Source organism: Drosophila ananassae, chromosome 2R (assembly GCF_017639315.1).
Source record: "Drosophila ananassae strain 14024-0371.13 chromosome 2R, ASM1763931v2, whole genome shotgun sequence".
Classification (NCBI taxonomy): Eukaryota; Metazoa; Arthropoda; class Insecta; order Diptera; family Drosophilidae; genus Drosophila; species Drosophila ananassae.
This window is the reverse complement of record NC_057928.1, coordinates 17,018,625-17,037,054: the sequence shown is the minus strand read 5'-3', so window position 1 is coordinate 17,037,054 and position 18,430 is coordinate 17,018,625. Positions and strand designations below refer to the sequence as shown.

General features: G+C 39.3%; 1 protein-coding gene across 1 annotated transcript; it reads left to right on the top strand.

The window, feature by feature from the left end:
• The first annotated feature begins 383 nt into the window (after positions 1-383).
• On the top strand, positions 384-17,596 carry LOC6493141 (protein sprouty). The gene is made up of 2 exons (XM_032454031.2): positions 384-1,850; positions 13,423-17,596. Exon 2 carries the CDS (start codon positions 13,658-13,660, stop codon positions 15,530-15,532), a length of 1,875 nt encoding a protein of 624 aa, XP_032309922.1. The 5' UTR covers positions 384-1,850; positions 13,423-13,657; the 3' UTR covers positions 15,533-17,596.
• The last annotated feature ends 834 nt before the right edge of the window (positions 17,597-18,430 follow it).

Here is an 18,430-nt window from a genome sequence, read left to right as displayed (position 1 = left end):
TGCTCCAAGGGGGGCTACAGATTAAGTATCTTAACGGAACCAGACACTATCTAGACTTCAACAAAAGAGTTGAATATTATTTTCTAAAATTAAAGTTATAAAATATTGAAGAAACTACCGGTAGAAGCTCTGAAAAAACGCCCGCAAAACGCCCATTCAGCATTGGCTCCCACACACACACACACACACTTACAGAGCCATAAAATTAAGTCACACACACACACGCGTTTTGAGAATGAAAAATTTGTTCAATTAAAAAAAAAGACAAGAGCGATGTGGCCAGAGAACTGAACGATCGCCGGCCGAATTCGCCGCTCTCTTTTGAGCTCTCGCCGTGAGGCGTTTGAACAGCTCGCGGTGAGTCAACAGGGGCATAGCAGGGCATTAACAGTGCATTAACAGTTAGCCGCAGCGAATGTATCTCGACTCATTTCGCTTCAAAACCTCGTGCCGAGCGGTTGCCGCGATTTTGCCGCGTCTCGTTTTCTTTCGGATTTTGGATTTTGGATTTTGGATTTCCTCAAGCCAGCCACACTCACTCTGCACAATTTTTTTTTCGAATTTCGAACAACAATTATAGCAAGTTGCAGTTAAAGCTTAAACAATTCAAAAATCGCGCCAATCGATTGCAATTACCAATTACCAAAACAAAATCGTAATAGTTCTGTGCCACACCGCAACATAGCGCATAAAGTGAGAGTTACAGTTTGTGTGTGTTTGAAGAAAAGAAATTATTTTGTGAAAATATTTACAAATTGCTTCCAATGGAAATCATGTGCCTAAAAATGCAAATTGCGCAAAGAAAATCAACGTCTATTTAAAAAGTCCAAATAGTAGCAGCCAGCAGCAGCAGCACCACCAGTACGACAAAAATATAATTCAAATACAAAACGTGTTGAGAAAAAGTAAAAAAAAAAAAAAAAACAAACGAAAAAAAAATAATAAATACAAAACAAACAAAAGAAGCAGTAGCAGTAGCAGCAACAGCAGCCGCAGCAGCAACACACAAATATTTTTATACATATATATATAAAATTGCATAAAAATATTTTTTACTCCGCCAAACACACCAAAAACCAAGAGACACACACACAACCGTACGCGAATCGGAACGGAGCGAAGATACAGATACATTCGCCGCATTCACCGACAGGCGACGACGTGGCCCCCGCTTTAGCTGTGTGCGCCAGCAGCGTCTCTGCCAGCAGTGCTGCCCCCACGGACGGACAGATCCGTTCAATATTATTATTTTTTTTGGCACGCCAACCTGAAAATAATAATACGAGAGATACAGCAACGGCATCGCCAGTTGAGTAAAAATAATAACAAAATCAAACATAGTCGTCGAACCTCTGCAGCAGCAGCAAGAGCAGCAGTCGCAGTCGCAGTCGCAGTCGCTGTCGACGTCACTGCCGGCGGTCAACGCGTTTTTGTGTTAATTAAATTTACTTTTGTGAATGAAATGCGAAAAAAAGCAAAGCGAAAAATCATTTTTAATAAATGCTAAATAAATATACACACACAAACGAGCATATATGTATATATACCTGATATATATATGTCTGTATATGCCGTCGAGCCGCGATCGCGAGTAAGATATTAAAAAAAAAAAGCAAGAAAATCTTGAGACCAAATCCGAACCAGACGAAGTGCCCCAAAAAATAAAATCAATTTAATAACAACAAAAATTCGAGCTACCCTTTGGATTATACGAAAAATAAAAATAACAAAATTTTAAGAAATCTTTTGGATACAAAGCAAAACGAGAAGGATTATACAACCGTAGAACACCGTAGCATATATGGTGAATAATTACGGAATTGTTTCACGGATTGCTTTTGAAACTCAATGTAAGTTCGCCTTGGCGATAGATACATAGATACGTAGATACAAATTGTGCAATTTAAGTTAATTTCAATGCGCTCACGTTTTGGCGGCTAACCTTCAGATAGAGCTAGATATTATATGTATATATATATAGTCAGGAAATGCACAATTCTTAGATAGAAATAATTGGTATATACAATATGCTTATTCCATGCGAAAATATCTGATTAATTTATGACTGCGTCGTGACAAATCTAATGGCCTCAGGGGCAACTGGCTGACTGGTTGGAATAACAGGAAGATTTCTCAAATAGATGGCAGGAAGATACATATTATACATATGTATATGAAAAGTTTTATTGGCTGGCTAATCCATTAAATCATAGGTATTATACAATTCATCAATCTTCATCCTGTTGTCGTGGCTGCCCTCTTCAATTTCATTCAAGAAAACAAAAAGTTCTATAGATAGAAACGCTTTGATCTCCGTCTGAGAGTTCTAAAAATAAAAATATATATATTTATTATTTTATATATATTAATACATTAACTGTCAAAGTAAAATTAAATAAATTTAACTGACATTTCAAGTTGTTTGTTTGTCTGGCCTCGTCCCTCGCCTTTCAATTCCGCCACCATTCGATCGGACCAGACAGATAATCCCCCCGACGAAAAAAATTAAAAATAAAATATATAATTTTATTTTTTATTGATTATAAATTGCTCTCAGCTAATAATGCCGGATCGGAGAAATTCTAGAATGCGAAAAAAAGTTTATAAAGTTGTTTCATTGTTGCCCCCGATCGTCTGATAATCCGAATCGATCGAATCGGAATCGGAATTGGATCGATCAACCCGGTTTCACAGAGAATTCCATTCACAAATCAGTCGTCCGATGGATGGATGGCTGGCTGGCTGGACTGACTTTAGCTAAACCCTTCTAATCAGTTTTCATTATTTTGTTTTTCTCTATTTTTTTATTTTTTTGTTAGTTAGTTGGTGTGTGGCAAACCTTTGGACACTTGAGAGTGTTTTTCTACTCGCCTTCTATTTTTATACTTTCGGTTATGTTTAATCTAGAAAAGGCCGTTTCGTCATCGATACATTTTTATATTTTTCTTTACTTTTTTTTTGGGTTTTTTTTTTGGTGTGACTCGATAAGACCCCCAGGTCTTATGTCTGCCTTTTCTTCTGATTTTGTATTTTGTATTTTGATTTTGAATTTGCTTTCTTTTTCACGCTGCTGACACACGCTTAAATTATCAACGGCTCTCGAAAAGAAGCTGATAAACGAACGAAAAATATTTAAGTTTATTTACTTTTTGCTTGCTGTTAATTTTTGAGGCTAACGGAAACGCCTTACGCCGGGGTCCCCACCTCCGTTCGAATAAATAAAAGAGGCGTAAAAACTTTTCAACCGATAAGTCGTCGTAAGAGAAGTGGGCATGTTAACATATTTTGATCGATGGCTTCGCCCTGCCCTCCTTTGGCCCTTTTCTGTGCCACCACCACCCCACACTTTATAACCTTAATCTTGGCCAGACTGCTAACCAGGTTTTAACAATTTAATAAAATTGAGTTAAGTGGCCTCGGCGGGTTGCGCGAATTTATGTCATAGCCAAAAATACGCGATACGCGGCAAGGCACGGCACGGCGCGGCATTTCATTCATAATGGAAGGAAACCGCCACCTATCCCGTTCGCACTCACCCGGCTGTGCCAAAAAAACATGTGCACATATATAAATAAATAAATTAAATGCTTAATTTTTATTAGCTAAATAAACAGCTAGTCACACAGAGCCAGACAGCAGAGCCAGAGCACCGAGTAGAAAAGCACAAGATCCCACAATGACGTTGATGACGCAGACGCCGAAAAGATAGATGGATGGGGAAGTCGTGAAGGTTTTTTTTTTCGACAAAATTCGAGGTATTTTTGTATAATTTCTATTCGAAATTGAAAGAACTCTGCAGCGTATGTGGATGTGGATCACCTGTAGAGTGCTTAGTAGAGTCTAAATCAATGACCTCTCAGTGCTTCCTCTCACCTGATTAATAGCTATTTTGTAGATACAGTTCTTCCTCTCTGTTAGTGTTATTTTGGCTATATCAAGAATAGCCTGGCCAAGTTGCATGGCTAAAATAAAATTAGACAAACAAAACCACCCCACAAAAAGCCAAGCCGAAATGACAGCAAATTAATTGCATTCGCAAAACTATAAATAGATAATCACGAAACTGTTACCAAAATGTAATGCCTGCCATATACACGGATTTATCTATAAGATACTATATATACACTGACGACAACAGCCGACGACATAATTCAAGGAGGTGGAATGGATATAGAAGGGGGGTATATATCAAAAAGTTCGTATAACAGGCGAAATTTTCAACCCATGTGACATTTACTGAACTCGAAACAGAAAAAAAAAACACAAACTAACAGCACGCTTCAATGGGATTCGGTTGAGATTTCAGATATGCTATATAGATAGGCGGCATGGCATATATAGTAAAGTATCTATAAGATACTCGTACTGTTGACGACAGAACGGTGGCCTGTAAGTGTGTGTGTGTGTGTGTTTGTGCTGCCAGCAAAGCAAAACGCCAAATGACAGCCCAACAAGAACTGAACTCAACCCAACTGAACTGAAACTGAAAAACCAAAAACAAAAAACAAAATTTTATGCCGCAAGCAAACATGTGATTTTCATTATTTTTGTCGTCTCACCGCACCACCACACCACCAACAGCAGCAACAACAACAAATTGCCTTTTTATTTTTGAAAATTATAATTTTTAAAAATAAATCCCCATAAACATCACAACACTTGCTTTTGTGTTTGCTTTTTTCTTGCTTTTTTCACAATTGCAATTGAAAGAGTTAAGAAAATGAGGTTTTAATAAGCTACTTTTTGAGGAGTTTTTAATAATAATTTTATAATTTAAGATTTTAATGATTTAGAGTATTTAAAAAGGTTTTAAAGTTAGGTTTAATTTCTTAAAACTTAAAAACATAGAGTTCAAAAAAGAGATCTTCAAGGAGAAAAAAGGCAAGCAGTTAGAAAAGCAAAGGTTCGAAACCATTTTGTAAGAAGTTTTATTTCTATTTAATGGATTTAAAGATGAAATTTTAAGAAAATCTCTCTAGAAATCCAAAGTTTCTAATCAGCTAACTGTCTTGTATTAAAATAAACATTTATTGAAACATTTTTTAAATTTTTAATCCCGAAATAAATTACAATTACTGAGCTGAGCTGCAAGGCCTATAGTTTGTTTTGAGGCTTTGAGTCTTCTATGGCATATCTTGTCCATTAGCCAACTAAGAACAATATAACTATAGCACGCCCACTTCCTACCCCAGAAGACAGCAGACAGAAGCTAGAAGCCAGTATCCAGAAGTAAGGTGACCACCCAGGATGCTTCGAGGTTCGAGCAACGCATACAAAACGCTCATTAATCGAGCGTCTTTAGATGTGTCCCAAAACCCACAACCACGCTTGTACTTCTATTTATACACATATATGACTATATATATATATCTGCCGGTATATATATATCTTCCCAGCTAGCAAAAAAACAAATCTTCGAGCTATAGAATTGTCGTCAATGAATAGCCGACGACGGCAACATAATAAACATGATAGAAGACGATGATGATGGTAGGAGGTGGTAGGATGTGGTAGCATACCCCCTTAAGAGGTGTTGCCTTAAAGGGGGGTTCCACTAAGAGGAACTACTACTACTCAGGCCTACTACTACACCCCTTTAAAGGGGATCTGTAATGCAATTGCCTGGGCGTGACCTCAGCTGCCAGGAATCAGGTGGCAACTTGGACACGTCCGGACTAATGTGAAATGTGAGCTCTCTTTTTACCTCCCTTCCCAGCTTCATATGCAAAAGTACACTGGAAACAAAGACTAGTATATACAGAAAATGCAAAAAAATATATATATTTCAAACTCTTACCTCTTACCCCCAAGTTGTCTCAAAAATAGCTCTCCCAGCGTGGGCTCCAGGACTCTATGTGAGCGTAGGTGACCTCAAGACAGGCCCACGCAGCCTTCCCTGAAATCCCAGAGTGGGCGTGCTCCTCCCCCCTTGACTACGCCCCTGTCTAAACACTTGAAGCGTCAGTTCTTCAGTCTATCTTATCTGCCGGTTACACAGTTTACAGTTTACAGGTGGGGGCAGGTGGTGGCAGGAGGTGGCCGGAGGTGGTGGTAGGTGGGTGGGGGTGGTGTATGTAGGGGGCCTGTATGTGGCTTTCCGCTTCTACCATTTTTTTTTGTTGGAGGGTTCAGTGGAAATTCGGCGAGCTAAAAATATAATTCGGTTGCCACGCTTCGGAAAGAGAATTAGGAGCGAGGCAGACGAGTCAAGTGCGTGTGTGTGTATCTGTATCTGTGTGTGGCTTTTGTGGGGGGGGCGCGCGTGGGCGTATTTGTGGGGGGTGTGTTCGTGACACGAAATGCCTTGAATGTCAATTCACGTGGGCAGATCAGAGAGGAAATAAATATAGCCTAACTTTGAGCGGGCAATTAAGAGGTTTTTTTTAAGAAATAATAATAATAATACTAGTATAAAATATAAATTTATTTTTATTTTTATACCCTTGCAGAGGGTATTATAATTTTGGTCAAAAGTGTGCAACGCAGTGAAGGAGACATCTCCGACCCTATAAAGTATATATATTCTTGATCAGGATCACCTCCTGAGTCGATATGAGCATGTCCGTCTGTCCGTCTGTCCGTTTCTACGCAAACTAGTCTCTCAGTTTTAAAGCTATCGAGTTGAAACTTTGCACACACCCTTCTTTCCTTTGCAGGCAGTATATAAGTCGGAACGGCCGGGATCGGTCGACTATATCCTATAGCTGCCATATAACTGATTGATCGGAAATGCCATAACTTTGGTGTTTTTTAAGTTAGAGTTAAGTTTTTGGGACTTTCCATACATGTTATATTTGACCAAAATATCTTGTGTGCAAAATTTCATAAGGATCGGCCGACTATATCCTATAGCTGTCATAGAACGATCGAAATTGGCATAACTTTGGTGTTTTTTAAGTTAGAAAGATGGGATTTGGTACAGATTACTCTTTTGGCAAAATAATTCGATATGCCAAATTTCATAAGGATCGGCCAACTATATACGATCCGCTACATATCTAATAATATAAGATGCGTGGCGCCACCTAGCGGACTGCGACTGAACTGCAAGGGTATATAAACTTCGGCTCCGCTCGAAGTTAGCTTTCCTTTCTTGTTTTATTAAATATTAAACCATCTCTAGAGCCTTGGAAACCAACTTTCCTTCCAAGTCACGCACTTTGGCTCAACTTTGGCTTTGCCTTCGCGCCTGTGGGTCTATCCGTGTGAGGGTTTCTTCTTCTTCAGAGTGTGTGTGTGTTAGTGAGTGGGTGGATGGGTGGGTGGGTGTATCTATGTGTGTGTTTTTGAATCAGATTGTGTTTGTGTTGTACATTAGGGCGGGTCAGGTTGTTTACACTCAGCCCTGTCCCGGTCCCTTTTTGGGGGTTGCTTTCTGGGCCTGCGGGACAACAAAAAAAAAGTTGTTGCTGGGGACCCAATTGTTGTTGCTATTTTTGGGGCAAGGACTCTATAAATAGGCAAGTCAGTCACTCTCTCTCTCTCTATCTGTGTGTGTGTGGCAGGAAAATTTATTTAGGTACGAAGAGACAGGACAGACAGACAACCTGGCATTTGGAAGCGAGGGTGTGAGGGTGCGAGGGTGCGTTTCATTGACGTCATCACCAGCATGTCACGAATTTGCTTTGCAATTTTTATTTATTTAGTATAGACTTCGTATATTTTTTGGGTCTATGTCTCTATGCATACCATGAACACACAGATACTACACACACAGATACACTTTCCGCCAGCTGTCGCCTGCGAAGCCAGCTGCGCTGCCAACGCCTTAGTCAGCGTCAGCTGCTCTGCCAGCGTCTCTGCCGTCAGCTTCTGTGTGTGGGCGTTTGCGCGTGTAAGGATGTGAGCGGAATAGAAATTTTTGAATAGAACACGCAAATTAGATATAGAAGAAAATTATGTGTATGCTGGCTCTTCTTCTTGATGCTTTATGCTGGCTATTCCATAGTTGTATCTATGTATCTGTGTATCTGTGTATCTATGTATCTGTGTGTGTGTGTAAAGAAAGTATCTGTGTGAACGGCTCTATTAGTGTGTGCTCTGCTTTTCATTGTATTATGTATTATATTAAAGCGTGGGCGTTTCTGAGGAGGTAGGGGGGGGAATGTATTATCATATTTGGAGTTCTAAAAAAAAGGGGCGGGGCTATAGCTTAAAATAATTAAAATAATATTTAATCTTATTAAATTCTAAACTCAAAAATCAAATAAATCATAGCACCTATCATTCCTTGGCAATAAAGCCACTATACCCACCCCCTCCCCCTCACTTTTCCCGATCATTCAGTTCTTTAATAATAGCATCTCCCCCCCTACCTTCGGTGCACCTTTTCAAGAATGAAGAGCAAATGCAATGCGATTGAGAATTACAACAAAAGGAGGGCAAGCGAAAAAAAAATAAAAAGAAAGAAAGAAAGAAATAGACATCCAAATGAAAGGAGAGCAATCACCAAATGAGAGAGATGGGGCTAACACAAGTGAAAGAGATGGCTACAAAAGGAAAAACAACTGCCAGCACTAGTAGTAGAAAAAAAGAGAAAATTTTTCACAATGAAACATAGAAAACATCTGTTGGATGTATCTATAAGGCCTTTGGACTTTTGGTGAAGGAATCTATCGTTGTTGTTGTTGTTGTTGTTGTTGTGATTCTTCTGACAAAAGGTGTGCATCTCAACAACAACAATAACAATGATACAACACTTACACTATGATGATGATGATGGTAGAGGCAACACATGTTGCAGCTTCCTTTTTGGCTGCCACTTAACTGCAACTCACTTTAGTCATTACAACAACAAGTCTGGATATATTCTACCTGAAATCTACCTACTTCAAACACACACACACTCTTACACACATATGTATGCTGCGTGCGTATCTAGCAGATACAATACCTACTATGTAGCCTAGAGAAAATTTCAAGAGACGGAGACGGAGAGACAATCAGCCCCGAGAAAATCTTAAGGTCGATCACTTGTAGTTTATGGGCTTCTTCTCGGACTGCCTCTTCTTCTGCTGCTTCTTCTGTGTCTTCATCTTTATACTCTTCCCTCCCCCCTCTTGGTGATCTTTATACCAGATCCAACCAGATCAGGCTATAACTGAGTCGGTCTATAGTATACTATATGGTCTATATGGCAGTTCAAAAAAGACAAAAAAATTTTTTTTTTAATTTTTAATTATTTCATATAACAAATCATTTCTTTTTTATGATATTTTGGAATTTGATTTTCGAATAGTCATATTTTTGAGTAATTTTTATATTTTATAAGTCAGAGGTCATATTTTAGAGTCATAGTGCCAGCTAGTCCCAGTTTAGTCCCAGTTACTCACTTTTTCAGATTTCGAGCTTAGTCATATTTATCAAATTAAATATAAATCATATTTTGTAATAAAAAATTAAGTAAATAGACATATTTTGAAGCATCAGTTGTAATCATCTAGTCTTAACTTGTAGCCACTTTCTGGCCCCTCTTCTGGGCCAAACTGAACTACGCTTCTGGCCAAGATCTGGTCTTCAATGATTTCTTAAAAAGTAAAGGAAAACCCAAGCCGCTCCAGACACCAGACTGAACATAATCATCATTATGATAATTATCATTCTCCCCAACGTTGGAGAAGATACCTTGTAGTGTGTGTGTGTGTGTGTGTGTGTTAATGAAAGCACACACAGATACACACTGATACTAGTACACTTTTTAGCCCTTTATGCCACATGTGCTGATCATTTGGTTTGAAAACTATTAGCTGCCCTTTTGTGGATGTTGCTGCTGCAACATATGGTCGGTTGGGCATTTAAATAGTTTAATGATCTGTGCTCCTCTGTGACTCTTTGGGATGCTGGTGTGTGTTATGGTGTCGTGGCAGCCTCAAAACTCCACCGATTCCCGTTTCAGTTTTCTCGTTTCTGATTCCGAGTTTTGAGTTGCCTGGAGTCATTAGCGTTTCCTGTGTAGGTTTTTCAGCTGTCGCTCTTGGAAATATAGTTTTTTAAGAAAATATAAAAAAAAAACAAGCATGCAATAATTATAAATATAAACTGGCAGAACTTGACACAAAATCAAAATGAGAGCAATAACATTAAGAACCTACATACATATAGTTAAGAAGCACGATTTTCAGACATGATTTTCAGCAAACTGAAATGCAATTACAGTTGTCGTCATTGCTGACAGTTTCAAAAAATCATTTCTAGAACAAAAAAAAATCAATCAATAAAAAATCAAGATCAGCAATTAAATTGAAAAGAAAATGCTAGAGCCGAAAGAGGAAATACTTTCAGCTGGCTATTGAAACAGGTCTTTAAAATTTCATATTTTTGTATTTTATTTTTAAATTGGGTCATGATGAGCGATAATTTTAATTAATTCATTTGACAATTGAAACGGTAATCGGCCCTATATATGTATTCTTGAAACCTCAGAGATCAGAGCTCCCATTCGCCGGCTTATTAACCAGAATGCCAGCCACAAAAAAAAAATAAAAAAGAAAACCTGTTTGCATTTGATTTTTTGGCAGAGTTTATTTTTATATAAAAAGCGAGGTTGTTGGTGTTGCTTGCTTGGCTGTCTGTCTGCCTTAAATAATTTTATTTAAATCGCAACTGGCAGTGACACTTGTTTGTGCAAAACGGGCAAACAAACGGAAAGCACAAAGGCGAATCCACGAATCCGCTGGCTGAATGAATTAGCCAAGCGAGTGGCCCCCGGCGGCAGCCCCGGTCGCTCTGTCCTTAAGGCGGCTGGCAGGCGGCACCCCCACTCACTTATTAATGAAAACGTTTCAAATGCCACATTTCACATTTCGTGCGCCATTGAATCACACTCTCTCTCATCTCTCTACAAGCGAAATAATTTATTTTTTATTCATCGAACTTTTTTATTTTCTGATTTTCTGATTGACGCTGCGTTCCAAGGTCAAAGGTTGCCTAACTTAAAAAAAAAAACACACACAAACAATTAAGAATAATGTTTAAAAAATAAAGGAAAAAGAGAAAAAAAAAGAATTTTAGCGCAATTAAAAATAAGCAAACACAAGAGCCCCCCACTACACTCGAAAATAGCTAGTGTTTTGTTGTTTTTTTCTTCTCTATCTGCTGTGGCCAATTAATTTAAGAATGAAATCGAAATCTTGGCATTACTTTGGCAAGGAGATCGCGGGGCGAGCCCCAAGGGGGCCATCCTATATGCGTCAAGCATTCGGAAAAAAATTTAATTATGTTTATTTTTTTTTTTTTTATATCTTTTGAGCAATTTATTGGGCAGTTAAAATATGTTTTTTACTGGCTCACATTTACACCTTTTTATTGGAATTTTACCAGCTTATAGATACTTAAAAACTTAATATTTAATTTAAAATTAAGAGCCATAAATTACTCTTAAGAATTTAGGAACAAAAAGGCCAAAATGACGCCAGAAACTTATTGCCAAATAGAAGGAGGGAGGAGGGTGGAGGGAGGTGGTCCCTGCTTGCAACAATTTTCCGATTTTCTTATTGGCACTCTAGTGCCCCGCTAGCTAAAAGTTCAACGTGTGTTTTCGTTGATTTTCTATTTTGTTTTTCTCAATTGTGATCATTCTCGAAAATTGTTTTTGAGTACCGGACATGACGTCAATAAGTGGGCGTTTGTGTTAATTTTTATACCCTCCCTGCCTCTTAACCCACTCACATACCTATATAGCCAGATATATACAAATATATATAGATATATGTACATTTGGTTCGTGGTAGCGATCTCTGTATTTATTTCTTTTGGGGCGTAGAAATTTTCGTTGGCGCTAAAAACAATTTTTATGCGGCACAATAATAATAATTCGTTGGGCTTTTTATCGCCAGATATAGCCATATATATGCCTATATACATATTTGCTGTTATTCCCTCTCAGTGTTTCTCTTTTATTATTTTTTTTTTTTTTATGGAACACAGAGACGCCATTTATTAATTTCCTGTATTTCCTTATTTGTTCTATAGAGATGCCTTGCCTTTAATTATGTGTAAACAAATATTTATCTAAATGCGACGATTTTTGTGTGTTATTTTTTTTTGTTTGCTGACCGACGGCGTCTGTGTCTGCGAGTGTCACGATTTGCGAGGCGATCGCATTACTCATACGCCGCGTTGACCAGACCAGACCAGACCACTCGGTTGGTATAAGAGATTATCGCAGATTTAGTTGTTGCATTGCTATAAATCACAAAAAACATGCCATAAAAATACAGTTGTTTTGCCATAAAAATGTTTTATTCACATTCGCGATCGTGCCATAATTAACATGATCATCATGATCATCATAGCTCTGGTTTGGAATATATATACTATATAGTATAGTCCCCCCAGTCAAAGTTCAATTAGCAACGTTCTCTATATACATACATAGTATATGCAAATGAATCAAGATTCAGATTCAGAAGAAGGCGCCTGGCTAGTCTATTGTTTGATTTACTCAACGCTAATTTCTTTTTTATTTGTCAATTCGAATAATTATGAAAGTTATTCCATTTATTTTTATGGCCATGCGTAATACTACATATATATATATATATAGGTTGGAGGTATGAGAGAGAATTTTATGGCTCTGTGGGGTGAAAGCAATTAAAACCGATAATGGGGGTTAGTCAGTGTCGAGGGCAGGCGGCGTTTGAATCCAAAATAATTGTACTACCAAAAAAAAAACAGATTCTTAATAAGTAATATGATCTTTAACATTTTCTGGTCAGAGTGGGGAAGGGTACTCTAGGGTAGGGCAGAAGCCAAGCCCAGTTCCCTAGAAACTTAAAACATACAATCTGAAAAACATCATGTCCCAAGCTGCCGTCGGATTCGGGTGAACTCAAAACTCAAGCGAAATAATAATAATAATAATAAAAAAGAAAAAAACTAGTGTGTTTGAATTATGTTTATGTTTACACAAAAGTCACGACGTACGTCAGAAATAATCCAAAAAATAAAAAATAAGAAAAACGTCTTTATTTAAACGACCTTCTTGTTGGGCGTTGACCAATTTTCGCTCTCTAGTTTTTGGTTTGAAATTAATTACAAACATTAAACATTAAACACGTTGAGGAGAGAAAAGTATGGAATTCCATGGGGCAAGCACGGCCAGTTCACTTCTAGCCATTTAATCCAAACAAAAGCATTTCGGATTGGATCGCTTGTGGTACTTTGGACCTGGGCACGCCCGCATGGAGCTGGAGCCTCGCTGCCGGACTATTTCTGTGCTCTCTGGCTTTTTGTTCTTATTTATTTTTGCATTTATCCGTAAGAGTACGGCCCATCTACGTGCCATTTTATAGTTTGGCCGGCTCTTGGTTCGTGGCATTCTTGCACTTTCATTTTGGGGGTCAATACTTTTTCGATAGAATATGACTTTGAAATGTAATTAAATCCAATATTAATTGTATAATTTTATTTTTCTCTTTACAGAAGGCAATCGAGTAGAGTCTCTGATCCTGCCGAGAGACTGCAAAAGGATGAAGGCACATCGAGCTGAATCCGGGCGCAGTTATTATCATAGAAGGCATTGAGGAGCCGCCAGAGAAGAACGGAGATCTCGAGGTGGAGGAGGAGGCAAGGAGCCAAGGAGGAGGAGGAGGAGGTGGAGGAGGAGGAGGAGAGCAGCGGAGTGAAGCAGGTGGGGGAGAATTGGTTACAACACTACATGGATCGCAGAAATGGCGGCGATCCCTTGGCGCCACCCCGGCCCCCGAAATTGTTACCCCGTGTGCATCGACCAAGGGCGCCGGAGCCGACGTTGAGCGGTGCCGATTTAGTAGCAGCAACAACAACATCTGCAACAACACCTGCAACATTAGCAACATTAACTGCAACATCAACACACAACAATAATTCACAGCAGCAACTTAGTATTAACCCGATCAGCAACAACAACATTAATAATAATAATATCAACAACAATAATAATAATAATAATAATAATAATACTATATCAATAATACCCGCATCGGCAACGGACTTCGACGACTATCAGATCCATCATTTGACCTTCCTGCCCCAAAGGCCGAGCAGCTTGAGCCGGAACAGTAGTACCGCTTCCGCCTCAACGACGGCAACAAATTCCGGATCGGGTTCTGGTTCAGTGACGGGATCGTCATCCAGTTTCACGAGACGAAGACCACCGGCACCGGTGCCAGTTGCCACTGTACCAGTGCCATTAAGTGGCACGATCCATAATAATAATAACAACAACAACACCATCAACTTCCTTAGTCATTTCCAAAGCGCTGATCCAGCAGCGGTGAACAGTAGCAGTAGCAGTAATAGTAACAGTAGCAACAGCAACACCACTACCGCTGTCCAGGGCCACCAGCCCCCCGCCTCCCCCGTCACGCTGGCGCAACCGCGACCCGAATCCGAAAGGCTAACCAACGAGTATGTGGACACGCCGCTGCAACATGCGACGCGCTCCCAACACCCGGCTGGCCAACAGGATAATGGCCAGACAACGACCCACCATCTATTGCTGTTGCCGCAACGCCAGCAACATCATCATCACCTGCATCCACACCACCACCAGCATCAGCACCAGCATCAGCATCAACACCATCATCCCCGATTGGCGGCGACGCAAATGCAGGGGATGCCACATAACATCCCAATACCCATACCAGGAGCTGGCAGCGATCACACCGATGGCTTACTACATTCGCACCTGCAACAGCAGCAGCAGCAGCAGCAGCAACTGCATGCAACCAGCAAGTTACCAACAACAGCAGCATCAGCACTACCCGCCTCGAAGCAACTGCAACAGCAGCAACCTGCGATCATTACCAAACAGCCAGGACCAGCCAGCAAGGAGCATATGCACGCTCTGGAGGAGCTGCTCCAGCAACAGCCCGGCGGAGTGGCCGGCAATGCGATTGTAATGGGCGGCGATCCAACGCTCCTCAATCCGATCGTCTGCCCGCGATGCGGCAGGTGTCGGTGCGAACAGTGCCAGAGCCCCAGGCCCCTGCCACAGACGTGGGTGTGCAACAAGACCTGCCTGTGCAGTGCCGAATCCGTAATCGATTACGCCTCCTGTCTGTGCTGTGCCAAGGCCCTGTTCTATCACTGTGCCCGGGACAACGATCTGGACTGCGATGACGGCAATGGCACACCCTGCGTGGACAATCCCTGCTCCTGCGGCCCCTACAAACGTACCCAGAGATGGGGCTGGCTGGGGGCACTGTCCATCTTCCTGCCCTGCCTGTGGTTCTACTGGCCCATGAGGGGTTGCATGAAGCTGTGCGAGAAGTGCTACGGCCGGTTCGCCGGACGTGGTTGCCGCTGCCAGGGTGTGGCGGGCATCGGATCCACCAGCAGCATGCTCCCAATCGTGCCACTCGGCGTGAATGGTTCGGGAAATGGCGGTGTCATGCCACCGGGAGCTGGCAATCCCGGGGCAGGACTAGCGGCACTCAGCCAGGCCAATGGCAAGGCCATCGACCATGGCTGCAGTGCGGCCAGTCGCATCCTGCGGAAAGGAGACCTCACGCCGGAGAAGCGACTCCTGGACTCCAGTCCCGACTACTAAGGACCCATTTTGTGGGCGGTTTTTCCGTGTGGAAAAATCAGAACCACATGTGGGTGGATGGCTGGGTTGGGGGGGTCTATGGAGGAGATGAAACATACCCATATATATTGTATACACATGAAGAAAAAATATTTAATATATGATTTAAAAAAGGAGGATATATAAAAGATGGAAAAAAAAGAGGAAAGAAAAATTAAATAACCAAAGACTGCAAACAGATAATTATTAATTATTAGAAATGTTATTTAAAAAATAATTTTTGCTTAATTAAAACGAGAGAGAGAGAGAGGGAATGAAATTAAAAGAGAGAGATAGAGTGGGGCAAAAGAAAGAAAGTGGAAAAGAGAAAACGATACGAGCGATTAGGAATTATTTTTCGAACGATTATTTTATTTGTATTATTTAATTTCTTCGGCGAAATTCATATTGTTTTTTTTTTATTTCAGTTCAACGTTCAATTTCTAAGTCAAATTATACTTTAAAAAATTAATAATTAAAACCAATAATTCCAGCAATTTTTCCACATAAATTAAATACAAGCCGCTAGCTGAAAGTTGTAAAGTAAACATCTAAACTTTGTTTTTCTTTTTATAAACTATGATTTATTTACAAAAACATACTATAAAAAACTGAAACAATTTGAGGCACGAGTAACAAAACACCAGATAATATATATAATAACCTATATACACACATGAGAAAACTTTTAGACAAATATTCAGAGGCATTAAAAATTAGTCAAATATTATAATTGTATATGGTATACCAAGTCCAGTCCATTTTTGATGTTGTAGTGAAAGGAAAAATATTGTAGAACTTTACGAATTTAAATCTTAAACGAAATGAAAAAAAATAAAATAAAAATTAATGTAATGTCCATGTGTGTGTGTTAGCGACAAAAAAAAAAAGCAAACTTTTCGATCAATTTAGTGGAAAACCTAATAGACCAGTCTAAATGTGCTTAGATATCGACAAAAAGTCAGTTAGTTTACTTTACCAACTACGAGCCGAAATAACAAAACAAAAAAAACTACAAAGAAGATCCTGGGAAGGGAATTAAATATGGGATAATGGAATCAGTTTCTTATGAGGGTATTTTAATGGGTGATGTCCCGTGAGATTGAGCAAGATTGTATATATAATGGATGATTTTTTTTAAGCCGAGAGTGCGAGATACAAAATGCAAGCAAATTCCAAAAAATAATAGCGAAAATAACAAAAGAAGCATAAGCAAATCTTAAATGTAAAATCCAAGTCTAAATGCAGCAAGAACTACAAACAACAGCATTGTTTTGTATAGAAAATATCCATATGAAATATGACACAGAAAACACACAAAAAACTATAAAAAAACAGTGGCAAATTAGCAACTTAAAACAAATTTATACAAATACAAAAAAAAACACTAAAAAAAGAAAGCGAATTAAATTAAAGATTAATCTTAAAAGTCTAAAAACACATTACTATATACATATGTAATCTGTATATGTACTATATATATAATATATATATATGCCTAGATATACAAAACACCAGAAAACTATGCTTAAAACTCCTAACTATTGAATAATAAACACACAAAAAAAAAACGCAACAAAAAACGAAAAAAGAAAAACCCCAAAAAACAAACTAAACTATGGAAGAACTCCTTAAAAGTTAGCAATTAAACACAAAAACAAAAAAAATCATATTGAAGAGAAGAAAATTACTGCAAAAAAAAAAAATAGATATGGAAAGATGTAAACCCATAACGGTAAAGATAATGCTAAATATACGCAATTAATATTTAAGGCACACTCTATACATACAAAAGAAAAGAAAAAGAAAAAGCTATGCATAATGAATATTTATTTTATTTGTACATTTCTTTATAATAATAAAAAAAAATAAACTGAGTAGAGGAGTAGGTGGAGCCGAGGAAGTAGGTGGGTGGTGGCGAGGAGTGGCTCGATCCCTCTTGCCGCCACGTGCGAACCAGGAGAACTTTATGTAATGTTTTTAGAATGTATGTTCCGTTAAAAACTACAAAATAAAAAAAATCATATAATACTAAAAAAAAATATATATATTCATGGTTTAATTTTTGGAGGGTGGAACTATTTCTCTGCGTGTAACACACACACACACTTGTAGCATTTCTCCCCTGATCTGTCTGTGCGCTGGGGCGATGTGTATTGGTGTGCCAAATGGCTATGGCAAAACTAAAGCAGCTGTTTCCGGTATTTGATTGATAGTGAACTGGCAGTTTGTTTATCTCGCGCGCACACGGACTGAACAAACTGAACAAACCGAATAAACCGACAGACGGATGGACGGATGGACGGAGCGACAGACTGACAGACCGACCGACAGACCCCGGAGGCCTCGAGAACAGAACGCGATTCTCCGATTCTCATTTGGCTTGGCTTGGCTTGGCTTCGTTTTTGGATCGGATTGGGGGCTGCCGATGCTGCTGTTGCTACTTCTGCTCCTCACATAGATACTCACGCACACACACACACACACACACACATATATATAGTACACCACACATGGCCATCCCCAACCCCAACATCCAGTGGCAAATGAACGTTGCTGCATTTTGCGGATGCTATTTGGGGCCGCCGTCGGCGCACTTATTTTTAAATTACTAAAAACCAAAAAAAAAAATACAACAAAAAAATAAAAAAGCACAAAAAAATAAATAAAAACTTAAACTGAAAATGAAAAAGCAGGAAAAAACAGAATGTTGCTGCCGCTGCTGATGTTGCTGCACAAACATTGCGGGCGGTGGCTCACCGACAACCTACGATGAAAATTTACAACGGAAGGCGCGCATCAAATGTTGCAAGCACATAAACACACTCACACACATGCCGGCCTGTGTGTACTTAATTTAAATTTAACTGCAAAATATTT

What these genes read in the sequence shown, in the direction of transcription:
- LOC6493141 (XM_032454031.2), top strand. Translation starts at nt 13,658, where the DNA reads ATGGATCGCAGAAATGGCGGCGATCCCTTGGCGCCACCCCGGCCCCCG.